The following is a 14,279-nucleotide window of genomic DNA, read 5'->3' as shown; positions in this document are numbered from 1 at the left end:
ACTATGTTATGTTTTAGGGAGCTGCGCAGTGATCTCGAACGATGCGAACCTCGCGTATTGTCTCTGCAAGAGTCTGCTAACCAGTTGCTGGAAGAACGCGGCGAAGCTCGTAAACGACTTTTGGAACTTCGTCTTCGGTTGCAGTCGCTTCGTCGACTGACCGGAATTTACGCCTTAAAATTGGGCGCAGCTCTTGGACTAGATCCACGAGAAGTGGGCCTCGCTGCAACATCTTCGTCGCTTGCGTCCCTTTCTCAAGATGTAAGTATTTACTCGATCACAAGAAAGTATTAACTCTGTAACGTAAAATTTCGCAACACTAACGGATCGTTTTTTTTTTTTGTGGTCAGCGATGAATATATTTTATTCTGTGTGATTAACATTGTAGTAATGAGAAACTTTTTAAGAACGATAAATTGCATAATGCGAAAAATGACTTCTGACGTTGTTCATATTTAGTCAAAATTATAACGTTTTCTTTGGTATTATTGGATTAAGGTAACCCAGGTAATTGCACCAAAGTAGAGCCACATCTAGGTAAAAAGAATAATAATAATGTAGTTTGATGGGATTGAGAAAAACGATGTAATGTATATTCGCCTATCTAAATTTCGCTCTTACGTATTGAAGTAGAAACCACACAGTGCACCGTATCTATAGTTTTCGTTTTCTTTTTTTGTTTAATTTTAGTTACTCGACGAAGCTACCTCAGGAACTGTTCAACCCCACGACACGGCTGCTGGAGAGTATGTTTCACTATTTCCTTGTATACAATCATTAAGAAATAAAAGTATGACACTCGTTTTAAGCCCGTCAAGTGTTCGTTGTTGAATACGGACGTAAGTCCAGTCGGAGACTAACGAATTTGATTTAAATACGTGATATCGAAAACACTCATTTTCTTCAGAAGAATTATAGACCAAAGCAATATATTTTGCTCAAACGTATTTTAAAAATAGCGTTTTATAGTTTTCACTCGTAGAGCACCTGTATATCTGTAATTTTATTAGTTGGAGTTTGTCATTTCAGCGACGGGAAAAAATTGACCTGTTCATTACATTGCCGTTTACCTGTGTTTCAGTGGTGACAACGAAGATCGAACCGTGTTAGCGCGAGGATATCGGTTCTTGGGACGTGTTTTACGAGCCTCGCTTCCGATCCAAGCGTTAATGCTGTTGTTGCTTGGCGTTGCAACTCTGGTACCTTCGGCGGAAGAAGATTACAGTTGCACGCTATCTAACAATTTGGCGAAAAGCCTCAGTCCATCGTTTGAATATACTAACGGACCTCCTCCCCTGTAACAGTGTCAAAGACATTAATACTTCTTCTCAAATGCCAGTCAGTATAGACTTTACAGCATGATGTAATCTGTGCTGGAGTAAAAGTGGTCAAGTGCAAAGAGTTAATTATTCGGTGGAGGCGACTACGCGCGTTATTCGTACATTTTCATCTCTCATTACCTAGCACAGTTTATACTGCTGTAATGTTAGATTATAGTTAGTTTTACAAGAAGATTTTGTAAATAAAGAAAACATATATAGCGGACCAAGCGGTTGAATATTCGTAATGGCTGGCAGAGAATAATTGTTATAATTTATTTTACGTTCTTTTGTATATTATGATGTAATATTGCGTGTACGGATCGCTCGGAAGAAGTCTTGATATATGGATGTGTAATTACCAAATCTTGACGTCTGAAATTGATATATATTATTACGACTGTTGCATTTATGATTTTGAAAGAAACAAAAGTATGTACATCAAGCGAGAAAAGTACATACGACGCCGAGATAAAACGATTGATAAAAAAGAAAAGGCTGACATCCTTTGATGGTAATGTATACTTATATTCTACTTAATCAAACACGCGTGCCGTATGAAATTTAATACCGCTACTACGTAATATCTATACACTATAATTTGCGATAACCGACACATGTTATTATTATACGTAAATTAATATCGGATATGATCACAATTTTATTTATATCATTTTTTGTTGTTGAAATGCGTCTTATTTATTATTACAATGTTCGTGTCCAAATTGTGATCTTATCCAAATATATGATAAAACAAAAATCAATCCCGCAATATACCCTGATTAACCTCTCGTATAATATATTATAAAGTACTTTTATTTAACATTATAATACATGTATTCCTACTGTACGCAACATTCATACTATAGAGGGGAACAAAGGATACTTGCCTAACTTTATTTTTCTATATTGTTTTAGTTTTATTGCGATTTAGTTATAAGTCTGATTTTGAAGAGTGGAACATTCAAAGTCAGACTTAGAACAATATCCATGGTCCGATGGTGCTATTCCAGTTGCGGTTTTCTCGACAGAAGGAACTTAGATTTGTACAATATAATTGATTTAATTGTATAATCAATTGTTATTATATTACTGCCGTGCGTGTATCTGAATTAGAATGCGAAAGTTTATCGAATGATGGTACGAACAATGTGTGTATACCATGTTGAAAGTGTAACAAGAATCGAAAGAAATTGTTCCGAAAACGAACGAGAAATTATTGAACGCACAGATTAACCATAAGTTAATTGGCGAAATAAAATACGAATACTTACCGGGCCTAAAGCCAAATAGTTACGCTTGATAATTTACATGTTTTTTGCTTATTGCACATTGAGCTTTGTTACGTATTTTTATAAAGAAAGAGCTTAACGGTGGTGTACATCTATCGATATTATAATATATTGCTATAAACACTATTAAATACAATGCAGTTATTTCGCGTGTATTTTTTCTATATCCTTCCCTTTCCCTCGGATTACGGTTTCAAAAAATTTATAACGATCTGTGTATTCGTCAGCAAAGTTTTAATCGTGCTGATACAAGTTTCCAACATAAAAAGTAGTGACAACTTCACCAAACTCATTTCATAATAATTTATTTTCACTATCATACAACGTAAAATATAAAAATCTGTACAGTCTTCATTGATAAATGTTGCAATAAATATACATTTTGTATAGTAGTTAGGTATACCTATGTATATATGTATATATATGTATATATATATATATATAAATATCATTGTTGCAATGAAAATTCAGTCTACCGTGTCGTCGTACCGTTATCATGTCTGTTTCATCGCTGCTAACTGTTCAGCATATTCCAGATACAGCCTTTGCCAGCGCAGATGCCCCCCAACAACAGCCAATACGTCGCTCAGCAACTTGTGTTTGTTCATCCCCTGACCCGAGTAAGTAAAATTTTATTACTTTCGAATTATCAATTAAAATTAAAGAAAAATGTATTTAGTGCTGGTTTGTTACATACCAGCATTGTAGGTTCCCAGGCACTTTTTGCAGCCGATCCATGACTCGGTCCCAATAAATCGTCGAGTATTATCCTTAAACGTTTCTCTAATCCATCTGTAATAAAGATTCAACTTCAAAATGTTAAACTTTGTATCATTAAATAGTGAGCATATTAGATACGAGCCAAACAATATTACAAAGCCAACATGACCGTCCTTCACAACTTGCCTTGAGTTAACAAAAAAGATACTAATGCCATAAGCCAGTGGACGTATTCTTGCGAACTCCCGAGCGCTTTCGAAGCGAGAAGTTGTTGCTCCAAATAAGCAACAACACTTGGCGCACTGTGAGGTGGTCTCGGGTGTGGTGGCGCACTTCCCGCTGTACGCTGAAGAGCTTCCTGCAACGATGATAGTGGGCCTCGCGGCGCTCTGCCACCAGACGTGCTGGAAGCCACTTGAGACGACCAACGCCATACCGGATCCTGGTTATCACCAATCAACAGCCAAGTACCTGATGTATCGTTTGGAAAAAAATAATTGAATTACGGATTTACAGGTGGATAAGAAATGTTACAGCCAAATATGCAATAAACGACTTATTTCGCAACTATGAAATAAGTGAAGTGACCGTCAAATTAGGGAAAATTATCAAGAACTTAGTCTTACCCATTTCTTTGTGATATATGTAAGCTCGGGCGTTCGTAAATGATAAATGTGGCATCCCGTTGTGTATGGTACAGGACAAGAGTGATGCTCCAGGTGAGACTAAATGAACTGCTGAAGTTGAGACGATGAGACGAGGAGATGGACCGAATTCCCATACTCTGACGGCACCGCAGCTTGATATGACCATTACCTTGCAGAAGAAATAGGTATGTAAGCTATTTCTAAGTGCTTCGCAGAATCGTCAACTCTTAGAATAAAAACAATCAACTGACCATGTTTCCAATGGCATATAATTTGGCCAGTGGTGCTGGAGGAGCCAGTGGAGGAGCAGGTCTCGATCCTTTAGCTGGATGAAAAGTGTGAATACTGCCGTCTTCTAGTGCTAACACTATAACTGCCGGGGAAGCGGCCAAGGCCACCGCATTATAACCGAGGTACAGTTCCCAAATAGGTTCGGAATCGGTGCCCCTGAATACTTGCAGGTGAGCCAATCCTTGACTACTTGTGATGGTCACTGCATAGTGTCCGGCTTGTTGAGACAAAGAGCTGGATGGCTTTATCGCAGGGAAAACAATGTGATTTGCACTTCTTTCTGCAACTAATTTCAGTCTTTTGCTAAGGGTAGAATGATGCGGTTTCGAGGCAGTCTGTTCACGACGTTTTAACGTCAGTGTCGGCACTGGTGTTGCAGGCAGTGTGGCATTCAATGCTGAACTGACATTGGGAGTAACAACATCGTCTCGTTTCTCTATGATAATAGAACTCTTCGTTTGTGATGTGCTTGTAAACGTCGGGGGCCCTACACCTCCACCTATCGATGTGTCCCTGTAGAAAATACAAAAATTTCGTCTCCATAGCTTGATGAACTTAGCTTAAGAAATCAAGTGCAATATCTAAAGATTTCAGTGCAATCATGATCAAAACTTCGTTATTATTTTTCAGCTCACATTGTGTCTGGTGGTGGCGGTATGAACATGGGTGTAATTCTTCTCCTTCCATCCGAGGTCCTCGTCTCAATTTGTTTATTGATAGGGCCTTTAGCTGGTGTCGAAGTTATAGAAGGAGGAGGTGTATTGTTAGCCGGTACTGGCCGCGGTGGACAAGGCTGAGAGGGTGGCGCTGGAGGTTTCAAATTGAGCAGCTCAGGGGCCTCCATGACCATACAACCCCCTTGAACCAGTGGTTTACCATACATACGTTCGTGGAGAGTGCTCTGTAAAATGACATCCGATTGCTTACTTCTCTGCTGTACGCATTCTATCTTTTTATTCAAATTAATCTCGTTGCTGTTTACTAGAGAGTATCTCGCTGCAGCAGGCTCTAAATTCTGTTGGCAAAGAACTGGGTATTCGATTTATACTTCAAATCTTCAATTGTTGTCAATACTTTAGATTTTAGAAACTCCTTATTCACTTTATTTTATTTCAATCCGTTACTATCGAATCGTTTGATGGTTGTGCAGTATGCGAGGAGTTACTTGTTAAAAGTCGAAGCATAAACATACACTGGACGACCCACTATGACTTGAAAAATGATTACATTAAAGATAACACATGTAAACATACCTGCTCTGTGTGGTCTAGTGGCTGGCCAAGCTCCTGCTGCGTAAATTCGATGAAAACGACTGACCCGTCCCAAGAGCAGGCAGCCAATCTTAGGCCACATGGAGACCAACTGGCATCCAGTACTGAATGAGTAAACAATTCGTGCACCACAACCAGAGGCCTCTTGAGTGACGTCAACCACACCGAAAGTGAACGATCTCGAGATCCGATCGCAACGCAACAATACTGTTGAGGTTTCGTGCTACCTGGAGGTTTTTTTTGTAGAATATTACCATTGAATCTCTGAAAATTACAGAAGCAGACATGAATTTTGTGGCAATATGTAACAGTATAATCGTGGTATCAAAAATATCAAATATTTTCACGTACAACGCAAGTGACAGCCTTTCTGTGTCCAACAAAGTCTTTGTCTTGTGTCCAGCCATCTCTTTCGATAATCTGTGCAGTCGGACCTCCACCATTCATTGCATGGGCTGAAACCAGGTACTGTCCATCAGGGCTCCAGGATAATCGAAGAACGTGAGTCGTGCCACCACACTCTTCGAATGGCTCTGAAATTAAAGCTTCTTCAGCCCAGTCTGTAGTCCGCCAAACTCGTAATGTTTTATCATCGGACTGCGACGCCAAGTACTTTCCGACCGGGTCCCAAGTGACACCTTTTACTAGCCCGGTATGTCCTTTCAGTACAGCGACCACGGCTGGGAATTTAGATGCATCCCATATGATGACACTGTTATCAACAGATGCTGAGGCCAGCCAAGGGCTATGAGGTGCCCACGCTAAGTCTAGGACGTCTCCTTCGTGGGATCTGAGTGTCGCTATACATCGCCAAGTCTCGACTCCGGCTTTGCTACCAAAGATAGAACTTCCACCACTACCTCCCGATAGTCTCCATATCATTATGAGCTTGTCATCTCCTCCCGAGGCCAACAAGCCACCACTGCTCCAACGAACACAATTTACACATGCTGTAAGAATGTGTCACACGAGAAAATATACATTACTTATACATAGGCAAATGGAATGTAGTCAGCGAGTTTTATCAACCCAGGATTTTGGCAAGTCAAATACTTAAGAGACTGGATGGAATGAGGGCTAAACGAGTATCAATTTTGATTTACTGTTTCTTCAATATGACTCAGTGTAAAGAACTGGACTGATTGTATTAAATCAGTTTGTTCGGTAACAAATAATAGTTTGTATTTCTAATAGAACCTGAACCTGAAAGTATATCGTATACTCTTCGTTCAATTCCAATTGTTTGTTGTTTCTTTCTCTGAGTTTCTGAATAAGTAGTTGCAGGTAGCATAAGCATTTTCAAAAACATTGCAATACCTGACCTGTTGTAGTATCAGATACCAAACAGCGTTATGGTAAAGGTATGGTAAAAAATTCAAATAATTGTCCAAATAAATATTATTTCCTGATTTAAATTTTCTCCTTCAAACCAGTCTCTGGATTACTATGATTGACAACATCGACATAAATAATTGGTTACCAAGATGATTATCTAGTTGACACAGCATTCTAGGAACATTTTGATTAATCTCCGCAGACTCATCAATTATTGGTTGCATATTCCATATTACCACTCTGCCGGAATCACCTCCTATTGAAACAACAAAAAACAGATGATTGTAAAGCATAGTATACAATCTTAGATTTTAATAATATTAGCACATCTTCCTAATTCAACGACAAACAGTTAATAATCCATGCTTGCTTTGATTATCCAACACGCTCAAATTGAGACAAACTTTAACCCGATTGACACGAAGAACTTGATACGAAGCCAGTAACGAATTATTGAGATTCATAGTTTTAGGATAAAACATGTTTCCCTACTCTGAACATCGGTAGCAAAGTGTGGACAGATTAAAAATGGGCGGGTTTTTAAATCCTAACCTATCGGACATTGCCCTTCGCGCAGGGGCCGATGGACCGAACGCTGACAAAAATGTTTGTTTTTTAAAATCCATCCTCCGAAATAATAACAAAAAGTAACTCACCTTGTCCACCAGTCGCGAATCTTTTGCCATCGGGATGTATATCAACAGAAAATATGGGAAATTCTAGAAATGTATAAAATATGAATAAAGATTTTCGAGTCGGATTTGAGGTTAGGTATCGGTTAAGAGATTGCGGTACAAACCATCGTGAGTAACCCAGTTAGGTTTCAGCAGTTTCATTTTAACAAAATGTGCAAGATATTTCACACCGTGTCACAATTATCAAAGAAATTCTATAACTAAAACTGAATTCATAACCTTTTTTTTTCGAGAAAAAATATGTGTATGCATGTATACGTGTATGTACGTTCAATCGTGCAACCGCGAAAGCTTCATGGCACCGCAACTAAAGTACCTAGCCGCGGCGAATATCGCGCTAGCGACGCCAAAACTTCTCATTCGTTCAAACGATCCTGCGGATGGACCGACGGACCGACGTGAACCTCGAGAGCAAACGTGAGAAAGCCGGCATCACGCGTGGCCCTTGATAGCGCCAGGGTGGTGGCACCATCGGTGACCATTTGAGGAACCACCCGACCAGTGAATCCCCTGTACCCATGCCGCTTTGGCGTCAGATTAGTGAGAACGGCTGGGGAAGGAACATCGCCGCGTAGAAGAGCGATCGGATTGACTGATTGAGGACGCGGGTGTGCAGCTTCCTTCCGATTGCTCCCTCAAAAGAGGGGGGGTAAAAATATAGAAAGATGAGTAGACCGAAACGCCGCAATATCGAATTTTTAAAAAAGCGAAAACTTGACGTATAGAATTCAAAAGTGTTGGCAATCGAAGGATGGAAAAGTAAAAGATTGAAAAGATCAGAACATAGAATGCCAAACGGTCGAATACTCAGAATTCCTCTCGGTAATATAGAATCGTACACGGATTTTCGATTTTACTGTACCATATTTTGACCTTCCTATATTTTTCTGTATTTCGACTTGCTATGTTTTCAATTTTCCGGACTTGAACTTTCCACATTTTTAAAGTCTACGAATAAGATTTTCGCGACGGTGAAATATCGACATTCTGGTCCTTCTGTCCACCAGCGATTCTAGTTTCATATTCCTATCCCTTCGAAATAGATCTTAATGTCAATGTATTGTAATCACTATTAGTTTGTCGACTTGGTCCATACTGATGTACTTGACGAATTGAAATTAGTAATTGTATGAGGAAATAGTTGTAGATACATAACCGTAAGTGGAAGAAATCAGAATAAAACCCTTTGCTTCTAATTTGCATGGCGAATAATGTTAAATTTGATGATCAATTCCGATAATTTCAGGTGAGTTTGATATATTTTAACCTTGTACCGTATGTATTAGATCTATAATACTTCGTACGAAATATCTGTTTTTTGTGGCAAAAAATAGTCGTACTGTAGCTGATTTCCAAAACTGTCCAACGATAACATCGTCAGAGCGACTTTTGAAATTTCAAATTCTCGAAACACAGGAGTAATACTCCGATGCCTACCTCAGTGAATGAAAAATGTAGTCAAACGAAACAGGTTCCAGTATTCGATTTCATAATATCTCCGACTTTCAATCGAACGAAGGATTTGTGAATTCAGACTGAAAATAGTATAGTAATTCTTGGAATATCGTAAGAACCAGTAAAACAATCCCGATGTCTGATATCAGAGGAAAGGTATTTCGACTGCGGATATGAACTTGGGTAATAATCCTTATTTTTTTTTTTTTGAACACCCGCAACGATATGAATGCCATGTTTGATTGAGATTAAAATAATACGATATTGTATTATTACTGCTATTTTATGTAACCTGGATTGAAATGAATAATGATTGAATTATTCCGTATTTTAAAAGGTTTTTATTAACTTGCTTTCTTGTCTGTTTGTTTATCTGTTCGGTATAGATTTTACAGATACCTGAAACGTTACACACAGCTCAGAACTGGATGACTATGCAATATTATTTGATTGATTACAGAGTGAGATCATTCGATTATATTTCGAGAGTTCCGTCCAGTTAAGCTATACGCCCGTTTCTCAATTAATCTATAAACTCTCATTGAAAAGGTTCCTTCCTATTCCTTCTTTCATCCGATACTTGGTTCTATCCAAAATTAATTGCAAAATTTCAAACACGCAAGGGTAAACAGCGAGAAATAATTATGTGTTGAAATTATTTTTTAATATACAATGCTTATACGTTTTTACGAGTAACTGTAATACATCACAAATGCGCTGATTTTGATCAAGATGAAATGGATGCTCCGTATATGAGACAGTATTTAACGCAGTGTGCTGATTTAAAGACCTGAAAAGGTGATTGTCGGCGATATTTTTTTTTTTTTTTTTATACGGAGAGATAGAACGAAGCTTCTTAAAACTTCAAGTGTAATTTAACACACATTTGAAAGGTGCAAGCAAAAGCTTTTATCATCCAACTGTTGCAAAACGGCAGCGTTATTAGCTAATCCGTTAACTGAAGAATATATCTTTAGTCAATGACTGACCATCGAAGGGCCTAGTCGCTTCAGTCTGGAATCGGCAGGAAAGATAAAGTGCGTATTTCTTGTCTGAAATGTAAACACTAAAATCATTATACATCATATCATATCATCATACATCATACATCATACATCGTACAGAGTATTAAAGTTCGAAACCAAAGTTTGGATGTTCGGATGTTCAGAAAGTGACGTCACTCAGAATTTTTTTCTCTTGACGTTATCGATCTGTAGTAATCAGCTAGCCGAATTCCTTAGATTGGAAACAACCGCGCAGTAGAGCGGACGGATGAGAATCGCGCTCCGCAGATTTCGAGTACCGCGAAACTCGACTTCCAGGACAAGTGCTCCGTAGTTTCTGCGTTCCAGGTCCGCTACCTGGTAAGATTCGACTTTCAGGACAAGTGCTCCGTAGTTCTGGCTGTCCAGGTCCTTGATCTGATGACTTTTGACCTTCCGGACTAATTTTCAAGTTTACAAGTTTGATTATTGAAAACGTCATGTTTTGTACTATCCAACCAATATGCATGCTTCAGATAACATTTTGAATTGGAAAAAAAACCGAACGATCGGGATCAACAAATTGCAATTGGTGAATGGCTGGCATTGTATAGATAGGAATACATGACAACAACATCGTTCAATTAGAGCTAAAATTGCTGTGCGTAGTGTTTCAAATCTTTCAGCACTTAGCTGATTCTTCTGTAGTATTTTTTGAGGAAATTTACTGTCATAAATTCACAATCCGTTATACTTACATGCATGTGTAAAGGTGATTTGTAGCATTATATAGAAAAAATCTTACGGGCAGATTCGGTTTGCCTCACATGCACAAAGACAATGTTCATTCTGTATACTGTGAAGTAAATACCAGAATTACTTGGGGAGTCCCCAGTGCCCCAGTCTCCCCTACAAATATGTCATGTGGTAAAATACTGACAACGAGTAAGCGAGCGCACGAGCACAAAACCCAGTTACACTAGGCATCCGACCCCGAGCGAGCTTTAGCGAGAAGGTCTTTGAAAACTAGTCATTTGTAATTCGCGCACCATTTTATTATCGATGTATCAAAATAACCCAGAAAACCGTGATATCATACTAATTGTCGAGCTCAAACGTAAAAAGTAACGATTTTAACTAAGAAAATTCGGAACAAAAATGAATGTGATTTGACGTTTCTTCAGAATTTTTCAGTTCATCGATTCTAAAAATATATGTCAATGCAAAGTAAATTTAGTTTTTACATTTCAGACAAAAATGACGCACTCCATCATTCCTGCCAATTCGAGATTCCAGCAGCGAGCCGCTTCAATTGCTAACTAATAACTTCGCCATTTTGCGACAATTGATGATAAGTAAATTTTTCTTGTACTGTCCAAATGTGAGTTAAAATACACTCAAAATTTAGAAAAGCATCGTTACCTATCTCTCATTAAAAAAAAAAATAGCCGACAGTCAACGTTTCGCTTAATAATTATCATATTTGATTGATTTAAAAAAATAAAAATATGTGCACTTTTCCCGATCTTTCATGTGGCAGCATTTAAAGAACCCGGTTTCCACTTGGAACCGTCATGGAAGATATTTTTTCTGCATTATCTGATTTTATTATTGACCTTTTTTCGGTGTTACTTGAATATTTACCTATATAATTTGTAACGAACAATGATCGCGAGGATCAACATCGAGTATCCCGCATCGATTTCTCGAAGTAAGTTCGTCGAATCGATATTTCGACACGCCAATCCCCACCCTCCAAATTATTAGCGAGATTGACACGTGAGACCGGAGCTCTGTCTCTTTCGTTCCGGGGTCGTCAACTGAGCAGGATCTAATGAACAGCGTGTTCGGGGGTCATCCGTGAAGTCCCAACTCGTCCTGGCCAGGCAAATTCAATGACTCGAATCTCCTCCTTGTTCAAGGGCAAGGAACGTGACGAAATCGCCCAACCCGCCGATCAGCAGACCTCAGAACAAGGGAAAGAGCCAACGTGGGAAAGGCCGCCGATATCAGATAAGGGATCCTCATTATTGGCCTGTATGAACGAAACTGTCCCTGAGTGTTTGAATGCGAACGGGAAGGTTCACTTATATCTTATATGAAAATCTTCGGTGTGTGAAGGAGTGTGGATGACGTGAGGAAATGCATGCGTGAATATCCTCATTATTGGCCTGTATGAACGAAACTTTCCCTGAGTGTTTGAATGTGAACGGGAAGGTTCACTTATATCCTGTATAGAAATCTTCGGTGTGTGAAGGAGTGTGTGTGACGTGAGGGAATGCATGCGTGAATGGTTTATGTGTAAAAAAGATCTATGTTAATCATTCCAAAATAAATATCAAAAACTTATAAATTATTGACTGCTTTCAGTTTTTAACCATTTGTATACGATAATAGTAAAAAATGAATAATTTTAATCAACTATGTTCATGTAAATCAATGACAAAAATTATAGTTACATTATAGTATTTATAATATTAAATTACATTGTAATTAACTATCATCTAAAATTTTTTGAGCTTGTCATGTTTACAATAAAGTATTTCGATTCATTTTTCGCGCAAGCCCTAATTCGGTAGCTATCAATGCGCTAATACATTTTGTATAGTTTTGTAGAATTTTCTCGTAATCTTCTTGGTCAAATCTGTAATTTATCGCCATATTGAAAAGTGCTGGAATAAATTCTTTCATGCACTATTCCGACGTAATTTTGCGAGAGAAATGGATTGGGCGCAATTACAATACGCTGCGATCAACGCATCAAAAGTTACAGCCAATAAACGAGATCCTGTGTTTTCGACATTTTTCAGCAGGTGTTTTTTTGCTCGCCGTTTCTCTCCTGTTGGTCCTACGCTCTTTTCGCTGCGTTTTCTGAGTTCCTGGGGGTCCAATTGGGCAGGTAAGGGTCATTCAAATCGAATCTGAGACCAAAAGTTTTTTGCTCAAAAAAAAAGTAAGGCTAACCCCTTTGTGTTTTTGGCGAAAATTTTCGCGATTTTGAAAAGTGCTGGAATCAAATCTTTGGCGCACTGAATCGACGTAATTTTGCGAGAGAAATGGATTGGGCGCAATTCCAATACGCTGCGATCAACGCATCAAAAGTTACAGCCAATAAACGAGATCCTGTGTTTTCGACATTTTTCAGCAGGTGCTTTTTTGCTCGCCGTTTCTCTCCTGTTGGCCCTACGCTCTTTTCGCTGCGTTTTCTGAGTTCCTGAGGGTCCAATTAGTCGAATAAGGGTCATTCAAATCGAATCTGAGACCAAAAGTTTTTTGCCCAAAAAAAAAGTAAGGCTAACCCCTTTGTGTTTTTGGCGAAAATTTTCGCGATTTTGAAAAGAGCTGGAACCAATTCTTTGGCGCACTAAATCGACGTAATTTTGCGAGAGAAATGGATTGGGCGCAATTCCAATACGCTGCGATCAACGCATCAAAAGTTACAGCCAATAAACGAGATCCTGTGTTTTCGACATTTTTCAGCAGGTGTTTTTTTGCTCGCCGTTTCTCTCCTGTTGGTCCTACGCTCTTTTCGCTGCGTTTTCTGAGTTCCTGAGGGTCCAATTGGGCAGGTAAGGGTCATTCAAATCGAATCTGAGACCAAAAGTTTTTTGCTCAAAAAAAAAGTAAGGCTAACCCCTTTGTGTTTTTGGCGAAAATTTTCGCGATTTTGAAAAGTGCTGCAATCAAATCTTTGGCGCACTAAATCGACGTAATTTTGCGAGAGAAATGGATTGGGCGCAATCACAATACGCTGCGATCAACGCATCAAAAGTTACAGCCAATAAACGAGATCCTGTGTTTTCGACATATTTCAGCAGGTGCTTTTTTGCTCGCCGTTTCTCTCCTGTTGGTCCTACGCTCTTTTCGCTGCGTTTTCTGAGTTCCTGAGGGTCCAATTGGGCAGGTAAGGGTCATTCAAATCGAATCTGAGACCAAAAGTTTTTTGCTCAAAAAAAAAGTAAGGCTAACCCCTCTGTGTTTTTGGCGAAAATTTTCGCGATTTTGAAAAGAGCTGGAATCATTTCTTTCGCGCACTATATCGACGTAATTTTGCGAGAGAAATGGATTGGGCGCAATTCCAATACGCTGCGATCAACGCATCAAAAGTTACAGCCAATAAACGAGATCCTGTGTTTTCGACATTTTTCAGCAGGTGCTTTTTTGCTCGCCGTTTCTCTTCTGTTGGTCCTACGCTCTTTTCGCTGCGTTTTCTGAGTTCCTCAGGGTCCAATTAGTCGAATAAGGGTCATTCAAATCGAATCTGAGACCAA

At 38.9% G+C, this 14,279-nt stretch overlaps 2 protein-coding genes across 8 annotated transcripts in view; one reads left to right on the top strand and one right to left on the bottom strand.

Moving 5' to 3' along the window:
• Nucleotides 1-2,755, top strand: part of LOC124301690 (nesprin-1) — a 137,703-nt gene extending 134,948 nt beyond the window's left edge. For all 5 annotated transcript variants that reach the window (XM_046757059.1, XM_046757061.1, XM_046757062.1 and 2 more), the window contains 3 exons: nucleotides 18-261; nucleotides 691-746; nucleotides 1,082-2,755. In XM_046757059.1, coding sequence (XP_046613015.1) covers nucleotides 18-261; nucleotides 691-746; nucleotides 1,082-1,301 — 520 coding nt within the window. In that variant the 3' untranslated portion in view covers nucleotides 1,302-2,755. The remainder of the gene's footprint in view (nucleotides 1-17; nucleotides 262-690; nucleotides 747-1,081) is intronic.
• A 153-nt stretch (nucleotides 2,756-2,908) lies between these two features.
• Nucleotides 2,909-8,004, bottom strand: LOC124301692 (protein HIRA homolog). Of its 3 annotated transcripts, none has more exons than XM_046757064.1 (11): nucleotides 7,675-8,004; nucleotides 7,532-7,594; nucleotides 7,021-7,131; nucleotides 5,892-6,490; nucleotides 5,523-5,804; nucleotides 4,905-5,284; nucleotides 4,230-4,782; nucleotides 3,958-4,147; nucleotides 3,518-3,802; nucleotides 3,309-3,403; nucleotides 2,909-3,222 (listed from the first exon to the last, which is right to left on the bottom strand). In XM_046757064.1, the coding sequence occupies exons 1-11, from the start codon at nucleotides 7,709-7,711 to the stop codon at nucleotides 3,106-3,108; spliced, it is 2,712 nt and encodes a 903-aa protein (XP_046613020.1). In that variant the 5' UTR covers nucleotides 7,712-8,004; the 3' UTR covers nucleotides 2,909-3,105. The 3 variants fall into 3 exon arrangements, with proteins under 3 accessions (XP_046613020.1, XP_046613022.1, XP_046613021.1); XM_046757065.1 differs by having other exon boundaries at nucleotides 2,911-3,222; nucleotides 4,905-5,170; nucleotides 7,675-8,002; XM_046757066.1 differs by lacking the exons at nucleotides 7,532-7,594; nucleotides 7,675-8,004 and having other exon boundaries at nucleotides 2,910-3,222; nucleotides 5,892-6,462; nucleotides 7,021-7,108.
• Between the last annotated feature and the right edge of the window lie 6,275 nt (nucleotides 8,005-14,279).

This window comes from Neodiprion virginianus, chromosome 3 (assembly GCF_021901495.1).
Source record: "Neodiprion virginianus isolate iyNeoVirg1 chromosome 3, iyNeoVirg1.1, whole genome shotgun sequence".
NCBI lineage: Eukaryota > Metazoa > Arthropoda > Insecta > Hymenoptera > Diprionidae > Neodiprion > Neodiprion virginianus.
Note: the sequence above shows the minus strand (reverse complement) of the source record. Positions and strands in the feature narration are given on the sequence as shown.